Genomic DNA, 16,091 nt, shown 5'->3' on the forward strand with positions numbered 1-16,091 from the left:
TGCCATTACAGTCAGTTATTTATTTTGAGAGAGAGAGTGAGAGCAAGCTCAAGCAGGGGAAAGGCAGAGAGAAAGGGAGAGAGAGAATCCCAAGCAGGTTCCACACTCAGTGTGGAGCCCGATGCAGGCTCCATCTCATGACTCTTGGATCATGACCTAACCAAAAATCAAGAGTGGGACACTCAACTGACTGAGCCACCCAGGTGCCCCTTATCAGGAATTTTTGATCATGATTTTGTTGTAGTTAACAAATCTTTGCCTGGCTTAGGCTCACAAATATTTTCTCCTGTGTTTTCTTTTAGAAGTTGTATGATTCTTGATTTTATATTTGGACTTATGAACCATTTCCTATTAATTTTATGAATATCCAGTTGTTATAGCATCATTTGTTGAAAGGACTATTTTTTCTCCATTGAATTCCCTTTGTACTGTGCTGAAAATCAATTGATTGCATATGTGTGGATCTATTTCTAGATTCTGTTTTGTCCCATTGATCCATGTGTCTATCCTTTCACCAATACCACACTAACTTGATTACTGCAGTGTTTCGGTAAGTCTTGAAATCCAATCATGAGTCTTCCCACCTGGTTTTCTTTTTCAAAATTATTTTGTCAGTTATAGTTTTTTTTTGCCGTTTTCTTATAACTCTTAGAATCAGTCTGTCAATTTCTACAGAAAGACATTGGTCATTGCTAGAACACAGAGTTTATTTTTGTTTACTGACCATATATACTATAACTTTAATAAACTCATGTTTTATTTATTTACTTTTTAAAAAGATTTTATTTTTAAGTAATCTTTACACCCAATGTGGGACTCAAACTCAAAACCCAGAGATCAAGAGTCACATTCTATACCGACTGAGCCAGCCAGGCGCTCCCTCACTTTTTATTTCTAATACTTCTTTAGTTAATTCTTTGGGATTTTCTATATAGACAATGATTTAAAAAAAATAAAGACAGTTTTATTTCTTGCTTTCCAATCTGTATGCTACTGTATTTCTTTTTTGCCTTTATTGCACTGCTTAGGACCCCCAGTATATTTTTGAAAAGGAATGATGAGGGCCTGTATTCTTTCCCTGTTCCTGATCTTATAAGGAAGATATTCATTCTTTCATCATTAAATATGATGTTAGCTGTAATTTCTTTGTAGATGCTTTTTATCAGTTTGAAGAAGTTTCCTTTATAGTTTGCTGAGAGTTTTTATCATGCATTGATGTTACTTTAATGCTTTTTCTGCGTCTATTGAGATCAATAAATGGGTTTTCTTCCTTAGAACATCAATTCAGTGAATTATATGAATTGATTTTAATATATTTTTTTACTGTTTATTTTTATTTTTGAGAGAGAGTGTGAGCGGGGCAGGAGCAGGGGCAGAGAGAGAGGGAGACAGAATCAGAAGCAGGCACCAGGCTCCATCTGTCAGCATAGTGCCAGATGCGGGGCTTGAACTCACTAACCACAAGGTCATGACCTGGGCTGAAGTCGATACTTAACCGACTGAGCCACCCAGGCGCCCCTTCATTGATTTTAATATTGAATCAACCTTGCGTGCCCTTGGATAAAGCCTACTTGGTCATGATGTATACCCTTTCCGAAATTTGATAAATTTCATTTGCTAACATTTTGTTATAGATTTTTACATCTATGTTCATTAGAAATACCAGTCTGTAATTTTGTCTTTGTGTTATCACAATATTAGGGCCTCATCACATGTGTTGAGAACTTTTCCTTCCTATTTTGTTTTCTGAAAGGACTTGTGTAATTAGTTTTTTTTTTAAATTAGTGCTATTTCTTGTTTTGATAGTATGCCTTTTCAGAAATGTGTCTGTATCAGTAGAGGTTGTTGGATTTATGTGCATCGAGGTGTTCGCCAAATTCTCTTACTGTTCTTTTAATATCTGTTAGATTTACCTAGTGCTGTCCCTTCTTTCATTCCTGATATTGGTAATTTGTCTCCTTTCTTTTATCATCGTCAGTCTGGCCATGTGTTTATGAATTATATTAATTTTTTAAAAGCATCTCCTTTTGGTTTTATCGATTTTCTCTATCTTTCTGTTTTCAATTTTATTGATTTTTTTAAAAAAGTAAACTCTACTTCCAGTGTGGGGCCTGAAGTCAGGACCCCAAGGTCAAGAGTTAACATGGTCTGCTGACTGAGCCAGCCAGGCACCCCCCAATTTCATTGATTTTGGTTTGTATTGACATTGCTTCCTTCCATTTGTTTGCTTTGAGTTTACACTTTTTCCCAGGTGCCCCCCTCCCTGCTTTCTTAAAGTAGAAGTTCAGATAGTTCTTCTTGTTTAATATAAATATTTAATTATATAAATTTCTGAAGAATATTTTAGCTTTGTTCTATAAATTTCAATGCTGTGTTTTCATTGTCATTCAGTCAAAATATTTTCTAATTTCCCTCATGACTTCCTCTTTGACTGCATGTTATTTAGGAATGTTTTGTTTAATTTCTGGATATAAGGGTATTTTGCAGATGTTTTTCTGTGTACTGATTAATTTCATTATGGTAAAAGAACAAATTTCAGGTTAAAAAATTTTTTAATTTGTTTTAATTTTTTTTAATTTATGGCTGAGAATATGGTCTGTCTTGGAGCACGCTCCACGACGTGTATTTAAAGAGAATTTATTGCTCTTGTTGGGTGGAGTGTTCTATAAATGTTAATTTGGTTGATATAGGCTTCTATCAACCAGGTGTTCTATAACTTCATTGATTTTTTTGCATACTTGTTCCATCAATTACAGAAAAGTGTTGAAGTCCCTAATTATACTTGTGTATTTTTCTATTTCTCTTTTTATCAATAGTTTGCCTCATTTATTTTAACACCCTGTTGTTAGGTGCCTAAACATTTAAGATTATTATGTGTGTGTGTGTTTTTATTAAATTTTGTTTTTAGTGTTTATTTTTTTTTGAGAGACAGAGAACGAACAGGGGAGGGACAGAGAGAGAGGGAGACACAGAATCCGAAGCAGGCTCCATGCTCCGGGCTGTCAGCACAGATTGGGATCGAACTCACGAACTGTGAGATCCTGACCTGAGCCAACGTCAGTTGCTTAACCGACTGAGCCACTCAGGCACCCTGATTATTGGGTGCTTTTAAAAAATTGATCCCTTTATTGTCATGTAATAACCATTTTTATACCTGGCAATTTTCTTTGAAGTATATTTTGATAGTAATATATTGACTACGGCTTTCTGGTTTTTTTTTTTATATGTTTATTTATTTTGAGAGAGAGGGAAGAGAGAGAATGCAAGCAGGGGAGAGGCAGAGAGAGAGGAGCAAGAATCCCAAGCAGGCCCTGCTCTGTCGCACAGAGCCCGATGCAAAGCTCAGTCTCACAAACCTTGAGATCATGACGTGAGCCAAAATCAAGAGTCAGAGGCTTAACTGACTGAGCCACCCAGGTGCCCCTCCAGTTTTCTGTTGATTAGTAGTTGCATGTTTTTTTTCCTTGTCCTACTTTTAACTGTCTATATGTTTCTGTTTAAAGTGTATTTCTGCTGTCTTTTGTCTTTCATTCCAAGATTTTATTTCTAACACTTCCGTTTGACTTTTAAAAATACCTTTATGAAAATTTAACTCACACACCATCCACTTCACCCATTTGAAGTGTACAATTCAGTTGCTTTTAGTATATGATAGAGTTGTGCAATCATCACCACAACCAATTTTGAACATTTTCATCATCTCAGAAAGAAACCCCATGCCCATTGGTAGTCAATCTGCATCTTCCCCCCCAAACACCCCTACTGTTGCTTTCTGGCTCGATCACTTTGCCTGTTTTGAACATTTCATATAAACAGAATCATATAACATGCAGTGTTTTGTGGCTGGCTTCCTAGCATAATTTTTTCAAGCATGTGGTAACATTTATCAGTACTTAATTGTTTTTTATTACTAAGTACTCCACTGTAGAGCTATGCATCTTATTTAGCCATTCATTACTTGATGGACATTTAGATTGTTTCCATTCTTTTGGCTATTAACAAATAATGTTGCTGTCAACATTCATGTACAAGTTTTTGTATGCATGTATATTTTCATTTCTTATGTATGTATGTATGTGTGTGTGTAGAGTATTGTTTGTTCTTGGCTCCTTTGTTGTAAATTAAAAAAAATTTTTTTTAATGTTTATTTATTTTTGAGAGAAAGAGACAGAGTGTGAATGGGGGAAGGGCAGAGAGAGAGAGGGAGACACTGAATCCGAAACAGGCTCCAGGCTCTGAGCCATCAGCACAGAGCCTGATGTGGGGCTCAAATCCATGAATCATGAGGTCATGACCTGAGCTGAAGTCTGACGCTTAACAAACTGAGCCACCCAGGTGCGCCTCCTTTGTTGTAAATTAATTGACCATATATATGTGCTTTTATTTCTGGGCTGTCAACTCTGTTCTACTGATTTATGCATTTGTTTTTATGTCCACACCATACTGTTTTGATTACTGTAGCTTTGTAATATAGTTTGAAGTCAAGAAGTGTGATGCCTTTAGCTTTGTTCTTTCTCAGGATTGCTTTGACTCTTTGAGGTCTTTTGTGGCTCCATTTACATTTTAGGATTATTTTATTTTTGTGAGAAATGTCTTTGGAACTTTGGTAGGCATTGCATTGAATGTGTAGGTTGCTTTGGGTAGTGTGGACATTTTTACAATATTATACAGATATGTACAGAACATTCCACCTAAAAACAACAGAATACACTTTTCTTCTCAAGTACATGTGGAACACTCTTCAGGATAGATCCTATGTTAGGCCACCAAACAAATCTTAAAATTTTAAGAAGAGTGAAATCATATCAAGTACCTTTTTCAACCACAGCAGTATAAAAGTAGAAATAAATTACAAGAACAAAAGTGTAAACCTCAGTAATTTGTGGAAAGTAAACAACTACTGAACAACCAATGGGTCAAAGAAGAAATAGAAAGAGAAAACAAAACAAAACACCTTGATCAAATGAAAATGGAAAGAGAACACACCATAACATATGAGATATAGCAGTAGTTATAAGAGGGACGTTCATAGCAATAAATGTTTACATCAAGAAATAAGAAAACTTAACCTAATTTTACATCTCAAGGAACTAGAAAAAGAAGAACAAATGAGCCAAACTTAGTAGAAGGAAGGAGATAACAAAGAACAGAGCAGAAAAAAAGTGAAATAGAAAGTAAAAAGACAATAGGAAAGATCAATAAAACTAAGAACTGTTTCTTTGAAAAGATAAACAAAATTGACAAATCCTGAGCTCAACTCACCCACTAGAAAAGAGAAAGGACTCAAATAAAATCGGAAGTAAAACAGAAGTTACAATTGATACCACAGAAATACAAAAGATCCTAAGAGACTACATGAACAAATGTATGCCAACAAGTTGGAAAACCTATAAGAAATGGATAAATTCCTAGAAACATACAACCTTTCAAGACTGAATCTTAAAGAAATAGAAAATCTTAACAGACTGATTACTAGTAAGGAGATTGAATTAATAATCAAAAGTCTCTCCCAAAACAAAAGTCCAAGACCAGACAGTTTTACTGGTGAATTCTGCCAACATTTAAAGAATTAACACCAATTCTTCTCAAACTATTCCAAAATATAGAAGAGAAGAGAACACTTCCAAACTCATTTTATGAGGCCAATATCACTCTGATAACAAAACCAGACAGGGATGTCAGAAGAAAAGAAAATTGCTGGCCTGTATCCCTGATGCACACAGATGCAAAAATTCTCAACAAAATATTAGCAGACCAAATTCAATGATACATGAAAAGGATCATACAACATGATCAAGTGGAACTTATTCTAGGGATGCAGGGGTAGTTTGACATCTGTGAATCAGTGTGATATACTACATTAATAAAATGAAAGGTAAAAATATGTTCATCTCAGTAAATACAGAAAAAGCATTTGACAAAATTCAACATCTGTTTATGATAAAAACTCTCAACAAACTGGGTAGAGGAAACATACCTCAATGTAATAAAGGTTGTATATGATAAACCCATAACTAACATTAGACTCAATAGAGAAAAGCTGGAAGCTTTTCCTCTAAGATCAGGAACAAGATGAAGATACCTTTTCTTGCCACTTTTATTCAACATAGTACTAGAAGTCATAGCCAGAGTAATTAGGCAAGAAAAAGAAATAAAAGGCATCCAAATAGGAAAGGAAGAAGTAAAACTGTCACTATTTGCAGATGACATTTTTAAAAATTTATTTAAGTATCTCTACACCCAATGTGGGCCTCAAACTTACAACCCTGAGAGATCAAGAGTCTCAGGCTCTTAGACTGAGCCATCCAGGTGCCCGTGCAGATGACATTTTTAAAAGCTTTAAGAAAGAAGATAAATCTAGGGTGCCTAGCTGGCTCAGTAGGTAGAGTATGTAATTTTGATCTCAAGGACATGAATTCAAGCCTCACTTTGAGCCTAGAGCTTACTTAAAAAATAACAAACTGTTATTTAGAAATGCTATATAATTAATCTAAATTGACATAAGATAAGTGAGATTGAAATATAGGAGTTTTGATTTTTAGGCTTTTCACTTATGCATTTAGCTACACCCCCTCATTTCAGCAGATAAATCTTAGGAAATTAGTAAAAAATAATACTTGATTTTTTTCCCACTTGTAGTGTTAAATGTTTACAAAAAGCAGTGAAAGATTCTTATCACATAATGTGTAGACCATGTGCCTGTGAACTTGAAGTTTGTGCAAAATGTGGAAAGAAAGAAGACATTGTTATTCCGTGAGTATTTTTTTTTTCATGTCTGGGATTTACTCTTTTAGTAATTGATAAATGGATTTTCTTTCAAGGAAACATTCAGTAGCTCTAAGAGTCTTAAGGTGCAGTCTATCACACCAGTTTAGATTCTTTCCTTCTACCTAACAGGAAAAAAGTCTTAATTATTTATTAAAATTTTCTATCATTACAGTAAAAATAAAACTTTATATTTTTAGGAAATGGAAATATTTATCCATAAGGCTTACATTCATCACTCATCACAGAAGAATTCATTCATTATATAACTGCTTTTCTTTAGTGGACATCATATATTAATTTCTTTGAGGCTATTTTGTTGACAACAATATTATAATTGGTTGGATCTTGACTGAATTAGTCTTCAAGGATTTTTTACTCTATACTTATTTTTTTAGGCTCCTCCTAATCAGGAAATGTAGTATAAAGTTCTTGTCACTCTATAGTTAAATAATGAAAGCCTGAGAAATAAATAGAAATTTTAATTTTTTTTTTCAATTTTAGGTTTAATAAAGAACCAGAAAACACAGAAAATCCTGAATGTAATCTACGTTCCAACCCTAGAAGTTGCAGAAGAAATGAAGAAGAAAGTGATGATGATTTAGATTTTGATATTGATTTAGATGACACAAAAGACAATCAAGGGGATTAATATATTCAAAGTCAGTTTGAAAACATGAAATTCCGAACAACTTTTGACTTTTGAGGGTTTTACACAAAAATACTGTGAAATCCTAATGAGAAAAATAGCAAAAACCTATATAGAAAACAGGCAAAATTCACACATGGACTATATAACTTATGTGCATGATACTTGGATAATTATGAAACTTTCATTTAGTGTTTTCTTACAATACATTTTTTAAAAAAGTTTTTTAATGTTTATTTTTGAGACAGGGAGAGACAGAGCACAAATTGGGGAGGGCAAAGAGAGAGGGACACACAGAATCTGAAGCAGACTCCAGGCTCTGAGCTGTCAGAATAGAGCCCGACACGGGGCTCGAACTCACAAACTATGAGATCATGACCTGAGCTGAAATCAGACACTTCACCAACTGACTCAGCCACCCAGGCGCCCCTCTTATAATACACTTTTAAGTAGCATATGCCAGAGTACCTGCCAAAGTGAATATTAGGTTATCATATTGCAGTTCAAGGGAATTATTTAGAAGAATGTGCTACCTAATATCAAACTAAACAAGATTCAGAATTGTTACTTGTGTAAGAACTATCTCATGGAAAAATCAGATGATATAACTATAGTGCAAGCTTCAAAAATTGGTCCTCAGCACCTTTTGATAGATTGATCCCAAGTAAATGACCCACATAACAAAGTCCCTTTACTTAAAGTTTGCTTATAAAAGACTTGTTATTTATTTTTTGTAATAATGTTTAATAAGTGTATTTAAGCAGTTTTTCTTGAAAGTATTTTTATATACTGGATCACATTTTTTAACCTTTCTTCTTTTGTGAAATATACATACAGAAAAAATATATAAAATACATATGTGTAATTTAATAAATAATTATAAGAAAAGTCATAACATCTGTCATCCAGATGAAGAAACTACTTTTAAACAATATAAATTAGTTTTGTCTGATTTTTAGTCTTTTTTTATCTTTTTATTTTGAAAAATCTCAAACCCAAGGAAAACATTAAACTACTACAATGAAACCTTGTGTATTCTTCCCGTAGATTCACAATTGATTGGTTACATTTTCATTATATCTCATTAGGTATTAGATAAATATTTTATTTCCTGAACCATTTGAAAATAAGTGGCAGACATTGGATTTGAACTTTATATGAACAGACTTATACATGCATGTTATTTTGTATCTCTTTATAATGAAATAAAGAACATGGATGTGAAATTGATCCATATTGTTGTAAGAGCTTTAATTTGTTCATTTTGCAATACTGTGTTTTATTCCATCGTCTTAACATACTACAATTTATTTATCCTCTCTAATGCTGAGGGACATTTGAGTTATTTTAAAATTTTCCTAGTACAAATAATACTGCTGTGACCATTGTTACATGTGTTTCTTGGTATAAATTTCCATTAGATGTATATTTAGTAGCGGTACAGGCCATCCAGCTATGTACATCTTCAGGATTACTGTATAATGCCAAGCTATCTTTCCAGAAGAATTGTTATCTGCTTTTCCCACAGCAATCTATTAGAGTTCCAGTGCTCTGTATCCTTTTTAACTAACACTTGATCTTTACATTTCTGTCAGTTTGATAAGTGTGTAATATGTCTTTGTCTTATTAATTTTATAATTTATATGTATATGTATGCATGTATATGTTACACACACACACACACGCACACACACACACACCCCCCACATCTTTTTGTCCATTCATCTATGGATGAACATTTAGGTTGCTTCCACATCTTGGCTATTGTCAATAATACTGCAATAAACATAGGGGAGCATATATCTTTTCAAATTAGTGTTTTGGGTAAATACCCAGTAGTGGAATTACTGGATCATATGGTGTTTCTATTTTTTTAGTTTTTGAGGAAACTTCATACGATTGCATAGTGGTTGCACCAACTGATGTTCCCATGAACAGTACACAAGAGTTCCCTTTTCTCCACATCCTCACCTTGCTGTTTGTCTTTTTGAGGATAGTCCTTCTGACAGGGTATGAGATGATGTCTCATTGTGGCTTTGATTTGCATCAAAGTCATGGTGCATGGTTAGTGATGTCGAGCATCTTTTTATGCGTCTCTTGGCCATCTGTGTGTCTTCTTTGGAAAAATGTCTATTCAAACCCTCTTCCCATTTTTAATGGATTTTTTTGTTTAAAAATATAAAATCTTATTAAAACGTTGAGGAAAATGGAGACATAAATGGAGGAAGAGAAAAAATAAGTGGAAAGAGATACCATATTCATGCTGGAGAAAGAGATACCGTATTCGTGGTGAGGAAGTCTCAGTATTCTAAGGTTACAATTTTGCAGAAAGTTTCCCATAATTTTGTGGGGCTTACCTTTTTGCATACAAAATTATTTTCTGGCTGAGGTAACTTTTGTGGTTAAAGAGCCAACTAAATTAATTATTAGACCTAGCATAAATTCTTTCCCATCTGAATAAGTTATAAATCCTCAGATTACCTTCTTAGGAGAGAAATTTAACAAAGAGCATCACCTAGTGACATATCCTAATATCTGCATTTCTGTCTTTAGTGGTAAGAAAGGTTTTGCCTTGTTTTTTTTAAGCAAACATAAATTTAATTGTTACATTTAGTTCATTTATATTGTTTAGGAAGTATTTTGTACAATCTAAAGATTTCTTTTCATTGGAACTCAGCATGGGTCTAAATCCTGCTGTATCATTTACTAAGCTGTATGTCATGGTACAAACTAGTTAATCTTTCTGTGCCTTGGTTTTCATGAGGTTGATAGAAGGATTAAATGCATTAATATGTGAAATGCCTAGAACCTATAAGAACACTATGCAATTGATGCTATTATTGCTACTGTTTGATTATATGTAGAAATAAATTGGTAATGGATTAGTAATTATTAATAATGGAGAAAGCAATTTAGTTGTTTGCCTACATTCTGCAAGTTGCATGTATATAAATATAATGTAATATATATAAAAATTCCATATGTATGTGTGTGTGTGTGTGTGTGTGTGTGTATACATATATATATAGACAGAAAGAGAGAGAGAGAGAATGCAGAATGTATATATATGGAATCCTGTTAGTTGCAAATCCATGTTACCTGGCTTCAGGGTCTGTTTTTTAACTACTGAGCTACTGTACCAGTCTTAATCACATTTCAAAAGCAGTTCCAAAGGTAAATAGAGAAAACTGTATTAGATGGAGGACATGGCATGAACTTACTTGGTGACTAAAAAGGCTTAGAATAATGACAATATAATAATGGCATTCATTCGTTCAACAAATAATTGTTGAGCACCTATGTGTGCAGGGCCCTGTTCAAGATACGTGGGGAACAACAATGAACAAAACAAAGATCTTTATCATTTCAGAGACGACTTTTTAGTGGGTAGAGACAGACAATTAGCAATAAACGTAGGAAGTAAATTATATTAGAAGGTGGAAAGTGCTGTGGGAAAAAATAAGGAATGCTTGAGTGATTGGGACTCTAAGAGCTTGGATAGCCTAGGGATGGGTGTACAAGTGGGTGGGAAGTGGGCTGTGATTGTTAAGTGAGGTGCCCAGAGTGACACATTGGGGAAGAATGTCCCAGGCAGAGGAGACAGCCACAATCTGGCAAGATTTTGCCAGATTTGTTCAAGGGACAGCAAGGAAGGAAAGAAAGGATTAAGTTGGAGAGTCATAAGCCATCAGGGAGGTAATGGATGGCCCGATCATGTGAAACCTGCTTTTGAGAGGTTTCTTTTTTATCTTTGGTTTTCAGCCATTTGACTATGAAATTTGGTTCGTGCCTTAAGGTTTTCTTAGTTCTTCAAATCTGTTGGTCACTGTCCTTAAATTTGGAAAAAAATCAATTTGTAGGTTTTCCTTTCTAAATTTTTCTTAATTATTTTTTTTAAGTAAGCTGTACACCCAATGTGGGGCTTGAACTCAAGACCCCAAGATTAAGAGTCACATACTCTACTGACTGAGCCAGCTGAGTGCCCCCAGTTTGTATGTTTTCTGTTAGCCTTTCTTGTCATTCATTAATTCTCTTCTAAATAAATAGGATTAAGGTGTTGAGTGTGCTTTTAAACCCAGCTAGTAAATTGTTAATTTCAAGATACTGGATTTTGTAGTTCTAAAATGTCCATTCAATTCTTTTTTTACTGATTGTAACTGTTGAAGTGTTTCATGTTACCTATCTTGCATATCTTTTCCTCTTTTTTTCTTTGACATATTCATCACAGTTATTTAGAAACCCTTTTTTACTTTCATTTCTTTTATCTTGATTATTGGACACTTTCTCCTGCTTTGCACATCTAGTAATTTTTATTGTATGCTAGAAATTGTGGATGGTATGTTATAGAGGCTTCCTCTAAAAAACAAATTACTGGTCACATCAACCTAGTCCTATCAGAACTTGGGTGTAGGCTTTACTGGGGTGGTCTGTTTCCGTTCGCACTTATTTCTAGAATTCCTTATTCCTATCTTCTTATTCCTCAAGTATGGCCTTTATTTTTGGAAATGTATTTCCTGCGATCTTAATGCGGGTAAGCTCAGACTCCAGCACTGTGTGACCTCTGTCATCTCTGCCTGGCTCTAAGCCTCTCAGCAGCTGTTCTCTGCTAGGACTCCTTCGCTTGTGCCCTGGCTGTGGCCAGCTTCAGAGACTAAGGAGTGACCAGAGAAGCAGAAGGAGAACCAAGAAAGGGTGTCCTCCTGGAAGGCAAGAGGCATGTGGATTAAGTGTGGAATGTATCCTGGTACCGTTCAAAACTAAACCCTCTCCATGATAAGCTCATCAAATGTTCATCATGGCTCTGTGTAGTGCTAACAATCACTGTCCACATTTTACAGATGAGAAATCGAGGCAAAGTAATTTGGCACACAACCAAAAAGCATCAGGCCTAGGTTTTGAACCTATACAATCATCTGATCCCAGAAACCCTTCTGGATATTAGGGTTAGTATGCATACGGATAGTTTGTGAGTTGCTGACTGGATAATTCCACTGTTTTCCATACTATTACTGTTCCAGGGCTGTGCTGACAGTCCTCTGCTATGCTTTCGTATTCCATTATTTCAGACAATCCTGAGCTTTCTTTCTAGAGAACCATTGGGTCCTAGGCATCACTGGCGAGTGCTCATTGCTGATGCCCTTGAGTTCAAATCACTTTTTTATACTACTCCTTTCTGTGACATTTCCACATCTGAGTCATAATACCTGTAATCTTTCTAAGTAGGTGATGTCACTTTATTGTGAGACCTACTTGCGTTATGGAAAGAATATAGGTGTTTGCAAGCAATTCTGAATATATCCGGTAGGTTGTATTGGGATTATCTTGCATTAGAATTATCCAGTAGGTTGCAGTGATTATCTTTTAGTACATTAATAATTATGAGGAGAAGAAAAAGAAAGTTTTTATATGTACTTGGTACATGTGTACGTATTTTATCATGTAAGATAAACAACAGTGTTCTGAGTTAGGTGTTCTCAGCTTCTCAGGTGGCAAAACTAAGTTCAGAGGTTAACTTGCCACAGTCAAAAACATAATAAGTAATAAACTTAAGATTCAAACCAAGTCTATATGGCTCCAAAGCCTGTATTATTTCAACCACATTTATCCAAAATTACCCATACTCCATGTCCCTAAACTTTTTTTTTCCTTAAGTGAAGTTTGTAACATCACTAACTTGAACCCACCTCTGTCCCTTACTATCTCCCTCTTTCTAGTCTTTTCCTTCCCCTGTAACATTAGTTGTATACTGAATGATTACCCTGTTCAAAAGCTACATTATTTTTTAATACAAAGGTGTAGATATCTTCCATATAGCTGTGGCTTAGAATTTTGTCACTCACGCTGTTCAGATTTGCGTGGAATAGTGATGCTGGAAGACCATCTTTCATGGTTTTTATTGGCAACCCTTTTGGAGTCAGGGATGTGTATTGGGATTACATACTCCGCTCTCTACTAATGAGTCCTACACTTTTGTTAGTAATTATACAGATGGAAATGATTATGCTATCCCAAACCTCTTACATAAGACTTTTTAAGGAATTAAAGCACCAAGCTTTCAAGAGAGGTCACTACAGGGGCCCTGGGTGGCTTAGTTGGTTAAGCTTTGGCTCAGGTCATGATCTCACAGTTCGTGGGTTCGAGCCGAGCATCTGTGCTCACAGCTCAGAGCCTGGAGCCTGCTTCAGATTCTGTGTCTCCCTCTCTCTCTGCCCATTCCTGGCTCATGCTCTGTCTCTCTCTGTCTCAAAAATAAATAAACATTGAAAAAAAAGATATCACTACATAATAATTATACATGAGGTTGTACCTTTTATGTCTATATAGTCTTAAAAGTTAAAAATTTTTATACTCTTAAAATTGGTTTCTTCCAAAGGCAAAATGTGCATTATCATAAAATGTATAGTTAGTACTTGTACTAATATGGAGGATTTTAAGATATATATTCAATGTAAAAATATAAATAGTACCTCGGTGTTCAGAGTTGATTAAGTGATACAATATTTCATCAAAATTTGGTTTAGAAGTTTCTGTAACCTCTAGAAATATTAATATGAAGTATATAAATTAAATTTTATTATTAAATATTTAAATTCTTAAATACTACTTAGATTTTTTCAGTATGTTTTTTGAAGACTTTTTTTTAAGTAATCTCTACACCCAACATGGGGCTTGAACTTACACCCCCAAGATCAAGAGTTACATGCTCCTACCGACTGAGCCAGCCAGGCACCCCAAGTTTTTTCATTATTTTAAAGGGAATCAAATGTCTTTGAACTCAAAATTAACATTAAGTTGTAATTAACATTTTTTTTTTTTTAACATTTTTTTTTTTTCAACGTTTATTTATTTTTGGGACAGAGAGAGACAGATCATGAACGGGGGAGGGGCAGAGAGAGAGGGAGACACAGAATCGGAAATAGGCTCCAGGCTCCGAGCCATCAGCCCAGAGCCCAATGCGGGGCTCGAACTCACGGACAGCGAGATCGTGACCTGGCTGAAGTCGGAGGCTTAACCGACTGCGCCACCCAGGCGCCCCTGTAATTAACATTTTAAAAGGTAGACGTTGTCCATTGATGAACCTCACAGATATGATGAGCAGAAGAGTCCAAACACAATGAGATTATATATTCTGTAATTCTATTTATACCTAAGTTCAAAAATAGTCAAATATAATTCTATTTATACATAAGTTCCCAAATAGAAATGTAAAATTCAACACTTATTGTATGTAAACATTACCTGAATTTGAATACAATTATAACACTAAATTAAAAGCACTTAATAGTATAATGTTGTCAAAACCATGTCTTGAAGTAAAGCAACATAAATCTTAACTTCAGGGGAGTAGGAAGCAGAGTGACTTGGAGGCAGAAGGATGTTTGAATCCCAACCTCGCCTGTTACTAGTTGTATGACCCTGGACCAACTGCCTTACTTTTGTGACATTACCTTATGTGTACGTTACCTATTTGTAAAATAAGGATAGTGACTTCTACAGTATAAAATTTCCAGAAGTGTTAAATATAGTATCCATGAAGCTCCTGGGTAGAGTAGGTGCTCATTCATGATGTTTATAAATATTATAAATTTTGGTTTTGAGATTTTCTTTTAAATTATCCTAAGAGGCTGTGTTGGGGTGAGAAGTAGGTAAGCTGGAAATTCTTGGATTAGGAAAAAGAAAAAAAAAAAAAAGCTTGATTCAGAATTCTATTGCACTGAAAGAGAAGAAGCAACCCCCCCCCCCCCCCCCCATGAAAGCATTTGTACAAGAAGCGTCAGAACTGCTATTGGCTGTTTTTAATGCTTGCAAGGGGTAGACCCTTCAGTGACAACATACACAAACATGTGCAATGACAGGCTTTAGAAATAATATTTCTGACAGTAACAAGTTTACAAATGGCCTTTCATTTCTTTGTTAAAACTGAGTAGGGGACGCTGGGTGGCTCAGTTGATTAAGCACCTGCCTCTTGACTTCGGCTCTGGTCATGATGTCACGGTTCGTGAGTTGGAGCCCCCCTATAGGGCTCTGCACTGACAGCACTGTACCTGCTCGGGATTCTCTCTCCCTCTCTGCCCTCCCCGGCATATGCTAAGTCTCTCTCATTGTCTCTCCCTCTCTCTCAAAATAAATAAACATAAAACAAAATAAATAAAACTCAGTAATGGCATAATGCTAACTATAATATCACACAGAGAAACTTTCTGAGAAACTTCGATAATCAAATGATCAAAAATTTTATATTTTAAAATTACATAATGAATTAAAAGTAGAAAGTTAGGGGCACCTGGGTGGCTCAGTTGGTTGAGCATCTGACTGTTGATTTTGGCTCAAGTCACGATGTCACAGTCTGGGGGATTGATTGAGCCCCCAGTCGGGCTCTGTGCTGACAGCACAGAGTTTGCTTGGGATTCTCTTCTCTCCCTCTCTCTCTGCCCCTCCCCAGCTGTGCTCTCTCTCTCTCTCTCTCTCTCACTCTCAATGATAAATTAAAAAAAGAAAAAGAATGTTAATTGGAAAGGCATATTCCATTACACTGAAGTTTTATTTAAATTATAAATTTGCATGTTTAAATTACAAATAAATTTTGTGTAATTATGACCTTATTTATTCTACTTTTGTTAAAATGTTTATTTTATTTATCATGACCTGAGACAAAGTCAAAAGTCGGACGCTCAAC

At 35.1% G+C, this 16,091-nt stretch overlaps 1 protein-coding gene across 1 annotated transcript in view; it reads left to right on the top strand.

Moving 5' to 3' along the window:
* CD4H9orf85 (chromosome D4 C9orf85 homolog) overlaps positions 1-8,644 on the top strand; it is a 66,814-nt gene extending 58,170 nt beyond the window's left edge. The window contains exons 3-4 of the mRNA XM_025931683.2: positions 6,640-6,753; positions 7,270-8,644. Of these exons, the coding sequence (XP_025787468.1) occupies positions 6,640-6,753; positions 7,270-7,417 (262 nt within the window). The 3' untranslated portion in view covers positions 7,418-8,644. The remainder of the gene's footprint in view (positions 1-6,639; positions 6,754-7,269) is intronic.
* Positions 8,645-16,091: the final 7,447 nt, after the last annotated feature.

The sequence above is a fragment of the Puma concolor genome, chromosome D4 (genome assembly GCF_028749965.1).
Source record: "Puma concolor isolate L17-30 chromosome D4, mPumCon1.1.hap2, whole genome shotgun sequence".
Taxonomy (NCBI): Eukaryota; Metazoa; Chordata; class Mammalia; order Carnivora; family Felidae; genus Puma; species Puma concolor.